Source organism: Procambarus clarkii, chromosome 48 (assembly GCF_040958095.1).
Source record: "Procambarus clarkii isolate CNS0578487 chromosome 48, FALCON_Pclarkii_2.0, whole genome shotgun sequence".
NCBI classification, from domain to species: domain Eukaryota; kingdom Metazoa; phylum Arthropoda; class Malacostraca; order Decapoda; family Cambaridae; genus Procambarus; species Procambarus clarkii.
This window is the reverse complement of record NC_091197.1, coordinates 18271392-18278870: the sequence shown is the minus strand read 5'-3', so window position 1 is coordinate 18278870 and position 7479 is coordinate 18271392. Positions and strand designations below refer to the sequence as shown.

Genomic DNA, 7479 nt, shown 5'->3' with positions numbered 1-7479 from the left:
CGCTGCCTTCCCTTTCTATCTATTTTTATTTTATTTTCTCTTCATCTCCATTTTTTACAACCCGTTCTGGGTAATATTTTGCTCCTTCACTTATCTTTTCTCTCTCTCTCTCTCTCTCTCTCTCTCTCTCTCTCTCTCTCTCTCTCTCTCTCTCTCTCTCTCTCTCTCTCTCTCTCTCTCTCTCTCCTTTCATCTCTTCTTTCTCCCCCCCCTCTTCCGAACACGCCCCCCCCCCATTAACCCCCCCTCACGCACTCTCGAAACTCGTGTCCTATAAGAAGATGAGAGACTAAGAGTTATGTTTGAATTCGCCAACTTGAGAGACTTTTGGATGCCTCAAGCGAGTGTGTGTGGGGGGAGGGGGCATGTGGAGATGGGGGGTATCTGGAGAGGGGGGGCATGTGGAGAGAGGGGGGCATGTGGAGATGGGGGCATGTGGAGAGGGGGGGCATGTGGAGAGGGGGGGCATGTGGAGAGGGGGGGCATGTGGAGAGAGGGGGCATGTGGAGAGAGGGGGCATGTGGAGAGAGGGGACATGTGGAGAGAGGGGACATGTGGAGAGGGAGGCATGTGGAGAGGGGGGCATGTGGAGAGAGGGGGGCATGTGGAGAGGGAGGCATGTGGAGAGGGGGGGCATGTGGAGATGGGGGGGATCTGGAAATGGGGGGGATCTGGAAATGGGGGGGATCTGGAGAGGGGGGCATGTGGAGAGGGGGTCATGTGGAGAGGGGGGCATGTGGAGATGGGGGGATCTGGAAATGGGGGGGATCTGGAGAGGGGGGGCATGTGGAGAGGGGGTCATGTGGAGAGGGGGGCATGTGGAGAGGGGGGCATGTGGAGAGGGGGGCATGTGGAGAGGGGGGGCATGTGGAGAGGGGGGCATGTGGAGAGGGGGGCATGTGGAGAGGGGGGGGCATGTGGAGAGGGGGAGAAGGAGGTAAGTATCAAGATGGAGGGGGGGTGGAAAAGGGTAGAGAGTGGATAAGTGATACAGAGTAGTGGAAAAGGGGGGGTAGGATGTAAGGGGAGAGAGGGAGAGGGCCATGGAGGAAAGGGGTGAAGATCTTAGAAGAAAGAATAAATAAGAACGTCAAACAGAACATCAAACAGAACGTCAAACAGAACGTCAGACGTTCTCAGTAGCAAACGGTTCTAAAACATTGTTCACTTTCTTCATATTTTTTGTCCTTCAAAGATCAAAGATTTCCTTCGTCCTCCCCAAGTTGAAGAAAAGTTTCAGATGAAGCGACTTTATTTGCTCCGGGTTTAACAACTCTGGTTTAACACACGATATTGCAAGAGATGTATTTGTTACACACTATTTCCAGTGTCATTGTTTTTTGTTGTTGACAATCAAAATACCAGCAGACTCAACTGAATGCCAGCAGACTATATTGCATGCCAACATACTCAATTGAATGCCAGCAGACTCAACTGCATACCAGCAAACTCAACTGAATACCAGCAGACTATATTGCATGCCAACATACTCAATTGAATGCCAGCAGACTCAACTGCATACCAGCAAACTATATTGCATGCCAACATACTCAATTGCATGCCAGCAGACTCAACTGCATGCTAACAGACTCAACTGACGTAGCAGGCTGAACTGCATGCCAGCAGAATCAAGTGCATGCCTGCAGACTCAAATGCAGGCCAGCATACTCAAATGCATGCCAGAAGACTCAACTGCATGCCAGCAGACTCAATTGCATGCTAAGATACTCAATTGCATGCTAACATACTCAATTGCATGCCAGCAGACTCAAATGCATGCCAACATGCTCAATTGCATGCCCGCAGACTCAATTGCATGACAGCAGACTCAACTGCATGCCAGCAGACTCAACTGCATGCCAGCAGACTCAACTGCAAGCCAGCAGACACAACTACATGCCAGCAGAGTCAAGCGCAGGCCAGCAGACTCAACTGCATGCCAGCAGACTCAACTGCATGCCAGCAGACTCACCTGCAAGCCAACAGAGTCAACTACATGCCAGCAGACTCAACTACATGCCAGCAGACTCAACTGCATGGCAGCAGACTCAACTGCATGCCAGCAGAATCAAGTGCATGCCAGCAGAGTCAACTACATGCCAGCAGAGTCAAGTGCATGCTAACATGCTCAATTGCATGCCAGCAGACTTAACTGCATGCCAGCAGACTGAACTGCACGCCAGCAGACTGAACTGCACGCCAGCAGACTGAACTGCACGCCAGCAGACTCAATTGCACGCCAGCAGACTCAACTGCATGCCCGCAGACTCAATTGCATGCCAGCAGACTCAATTGCATGCCAGCAGACTCAATTGCATGCCAGCAGACTCAACTGCATGCCAGCAGACTCAACTACATGCCAGCAGACTCAACTGCATGGCAGCAGACTCAACTGCATGGCAGCAGACTCAACTGCATGGCAGCAGGCTCAACTGCATGACATCAGACTCAACTGCATGACAGCAGACTCAACTGCATGACAGCAGACTCCACTGCATGCCAGCAGACTCAACTACATGCCAGCAGACTCAACTGCATGCCAGCAGACTCAACTGCACGCCAGCAGAATCAGCTACATGCCATCAGAGTCAATTGCATGCCAGCAGACTCAACTGCAGGCCAGCAGACTCAACTGCACGCCAGCAGACTGAACTGCACGCCAGCAGACTGAACTGCACGCCAGCAGACTGAACTGCACGCCAGCAGACTCAATTGCACGCCAGCAGACTCAACTGCATGCCCGCAGACTCAATTGCATGCCAGCAGACTCAATTGCATGCCAGCAGACTCAATTGCATGCCAGCAGACTCAACTGCATGCCAGCAGACTCAACTACATGCCAGCAGACTCAACTGCATGGCAGCAGACTCAACTGCATGGCAGCAGACTCAACTGCATGGCAGCAGGCTCAACTGCATGACATCAGACTCAACTGCATGACAGCAGACTCAACTGCATGACAGCAGACTCCACTGCATGCCAGCAGACTCAACTACATGCCAGCAGACTCAACTGCATGCCAGCAGACTCAACTGCACGCCAGCAGAATCAGCTACATGCCATCAGAGTCAATTGCATGCCAGCAGACTCAACTGCAGGCCAGCAGACTCAACTGCACGCCAGCAGACTGAACTGCCCGCCAGCAGACTGAACTGCACGCCAGCAGACTGAACTGCACGCCAGCAGACTGAATTGCACGCAGGAGACTCAATTGCACGCCAGCAGACTCAACTGCATGCCAGAACACTCAATTGCATGCCAGCAGACTCAACTGCATGCCAGCAGACTCAACTGCATGCCAGCAGACTCAACTGCATGCCAGCTGACTCAACTGCATGCCAGCAGACTCAACTGCATGCCAGCAGACTCAACTGCATGCCAGCAGACTCAACTGCATGCCAGCAGACTCAACTGCATGCCAGCAGACTCAACTGCATGCCAGCAGACTCAACTGCATGCCAGCAGACTCAACTGCATGCCAGCAGACTCAACTGCATGCCAGCAGACTCAACTGCATGCCAGCAGACTCAACTGCATGCCAGCAGACTCAACTGCATGCCAGCAGACTCAACTGCATGCCAGCAGACTCAACTGCATGCCAGCAGACTCAACTGCATGCCAGCAGACTCAACTGCATGCCAGCAGACTCAACTGCATGCCAGCAGACTCAACTGCATGCCAGCAGACTCAACTGCATGCCAGCAGACTCAACTGCATGCCAGCAGACTCAACTGCATGCCAACAGACTCAACTGCATGCCAGCAGACTCAATTGCAGGCCAGCAGAGTCAACTGCAGGCCAGCAGACTCAACTACATGCCAGCAGACTCAACTACATGCCAGCAGACTCAACTGCATGCCAGCAGACTCAACTGCAGGCCAGCAGAGTCAACTGCATGCCAGCTGACTCAACTGAATGCCAGCAGACTCAACTGAATGCCAACATACTCAACTGCAATTCAACATACTCAAATGCATGACAGCAGACTGAACTGCATGCCAGTAGACTGAACTGCATGCCAACAGACTCAAATGGATGCCAGCAGATTCAACTGCATGCAAGCAGACTCAATTGCCTGCCAGCAGACTAAACTTTATACCAGCAGACTCAACTGCATGCCAGTAGACACAATTGTATCCCAGCAGACTCAATTGCATGCCAGCAAACTCAACTGCATGTTTACATACTCTATTGCATGCCAACAGGCTCAACCGCATGCCAGACGACTCAACTGTATGCCAGCAGACTCAATTGGATGCCAGCAGACTCAATTGGATGCCAGCAGACTCAATTACATACTAACATATTCTATTGCATGCCAACAGGCTTACCTGCATGCCAACAGGCTTACCTGCATGCCAACAGGCTTACCTGCATGCCAACAGGCTTACCTGCATGCCAACAGGTTTACCTGCATGCCAACAGGCTTACCTGCATGCCAACAGGCTCAAAATGTGTTTCCAACAAGTGTAATAGGGGGAATGTGGATCGAGAAATTAGTAAGAGAGAAAGTTAATAATATTGCAAGTCGGAAATATAGCCCAAAATCCCTTATGGTAATACAGGTAAATTAATATATCAGTGTTATAACTCAAGTGACTGGCAACTGAGGGCCTCCAGCCGCGGCCTGGGACATCACCGTGTCAACTGTACAGCCTCTGGGACCCTCACCCTCCACCCTAAGATAAGTACTGACCATACAGTAGAACAAATAAACATATATATTATTAAAATATACGGTATACATATATTATAAATATATAGATATTTACAACATAACAAGGCAAAATGGGAGTAAACAAACAAATTTGCGGCATTGTAACAACAGCTTAAAGTGGAAGGCAACGGGAGTTGAATGTTATATCTGTAAGAATAGATTTCATTCGGCTTGTACAGGAGTGAGTAACACCACGGCACTGAGAGCTGGCCACTTGCTCTGGGTGTGTAAAAATGACCTGCCAGCTTGGAATATCCTTAAAAACGTTTTAGATAACATGACGCATGAACGGAAAACATCGTTCATTGAAAGCCTGCCAGCCATTCAGAATGAGTGGGAAAGGAACACCAATAATTCTAATATACCAGGGGCGGAGGCTATAGTCAGGGATGAAACTGAAGCAGAAACTCAGGAAGTTGTAAACTCTGACTCAGTATGCCCGGATGCAGACGGCAGTAAACTAGAAAGTGTACCAGACAGCACTGACAGCTCGATAGCTACAGACACTACAACGGTTCCCGATAAAGCGAGTCAGACTAGAAGGACAGACTTATGGAAACTTTATGCCAAGGGGATATGCAGACATAGATATGCTGGTAATAAGAAAGAATTAGAATACAGTTACCAACATCCCAAAATTTTTTTAAATATGCTTAGGAAAGGTGAGTGTCGATTTGGATCAATATGTAGGTTTTCCATCCTGACATGTGCCAAACCTCACTGGAGGACAATAAATGCTATGACCTCAGCTGCCCATACTTTCACATGAAAGGCACAGAACGCTACATAAAGAGTGGTCAAAAGGCAAAGGCTTTTGATTAATGTGACCATGGCGTGATAGCACACAAAATGAAGTCAATGGGAATAACCGGTTAAGTAGGACGCTGGATACTCAGTTTTCTGTCAAACAGGACTCAGCGAATAACAGTCAACCATATAAAATCTAGTCCAAGCGCAGTTAAAAGCTCTGTATCTCAGGGTACATTCCTTGCACCGCTGCTTTTCCTTATTCTCAAATCAGATATAGACAAAAATACAAGTTACAGTTTCGTATCATCCTTTGCAGATGACAAAAATCCGTATGAAAATTACCTCGACTGAAGTCATTGAAAAACTTCAAGCTGATACTAATAAAGTTTTCGACTGGGCATCAAAAAATAATATGATGTTTAACAGTGATAAATTCTAGGTACTCAGGTACGGTAAAAATGAGGGCCTTAAAAATAATACAAGGTACAGAACACAATCAAATGTGCCCATAGTAGGAAAAAAGCATTTAAAGGACTTAAATAATGGGAATAATAATGTCTGACGACCTAACGTTTAGGGAGCATAACGAAGCAAATATTGCGTTAGCCAGAAAAATGATCGGATGGATTACGAGAACTTTCAAATCCAGGGATCCCATCACAATGGTTGTACTCTTCAAGTCACTTGTGTTGTCGCGTCTTGAGTACTGCTTAGTACTCACTTCCCCTTCAGAGCAGGAGAGATTGCTGAAAAAGAGGGAATACAGAGAACATATACAGCACGCATAGACGCGATAAAGCACCTTAATTATTGGGATCGTCTCAAAGCCATCCTAATGTACTCACTAGAAAGAAGACGAGAGAGATATCAAATAATATACACGTGGAAGATATTGAAGGGCCAAGTACCAAATCTACACAGTAAAATAACAACGTACTGGAGTGAACGATATGGAAGAAAATACAGAATAGAATCAGTGAAGAGCAGGGGGTGCCATAGGCACAGTCAGAGAACACTCTATAAACATCAGAGGTCCACGGTTGTTCAACGTCCTCCCAGCGAGCATAAGAAATATTGCCAGAACAACCGTGGACATCTTCAAGAGGAAACTAGATTGTTTCCTCTAAGGAGTACCGGACCAACCGGGCTGTGGTGGGTATGTGGTCCTGCGGGCCGCTCCAAGCAACAGTCTAGTGGACCAAACTCTCACAAGTCAAGTCTGGCCTCGGGCCGGGCTTGGGGAGTAGAAGAACTCCCAGAACCCCATCAACCAGGTAACTACATGCCATCAGACTCAACTGCATGTCAACTGATTCAACTGCATGCCAGCAGATCAACTGCATGCCAGCAGACTCAACTGCATGCCATCAGACTCAACTGCATGTCAACTGATTCAACTGCATGCCAGCAGATCAACTGCATGCCAGCAGACTCAACTGCATGCCAGCAGATCAACTGCATGCCAGTAGACTCAACTACATGCCTGCAGATCAACTGCATGCCAGCAGATCAACTAAATGCCAGCAGACTCAACTGCATGCCAGCGGACTCAACTGCATGACAGCAGACTCAACTGCATGCCAGCAGACTCAACTGCATGCCAGCAGATCAACTGCATGACAGCAGACTCCACTGCATGCCTGCAGATCAACTGCATGACAGCAGACTCCACTGCATGCCTGCAGATCAACTGCATGACAGCAGACTCCACTGCATGCCTGCAGATCAACTGCATGACAGCAGACTCATCTGCATGCCTGCAGATCAACTACATGCCAGCAGATCAACTACATGCCAGCAGACTCAACTGCATGACAGCAGACTCAACTGCATACCAGCAGACTCAACTACATGGCAGCAGACACAACTGCAAGCCAGCAGATCAACTGCATGCCTGCAGATCAACTGCATGCCTGCAGATCAACTGCATACCAGCAGACTCAACTGCATGTCAGCAGACACAACTGCATGTCAGCAGACACAACTGCATGCCAGCAGACTCAACTGCAAGC

At 48.7% G+C, this 7479-nt stretch overlaps 1 protein-coding gene across 1 annotated transcript; it reads left to right on the top strand.

The window, feature by feature from the left end:
* The first annotated feature begins 3235 nt into the window (after positions 1-3235).
* LOC123764844 (prespore vesicle protein-like) lies at positions 3236-3979 on the top strand. Its single transcript, XM_045753038.1, has one exon. It carries the CDS (start codon positions 3236-3238, stop codon positions 3977-3979), a length of 744 nt encoding a protein of 247 aa, XP_045608994.1.
* The last annotated feature ends 3500 nt before the right edge of the window (positions 3980-7479 follow it).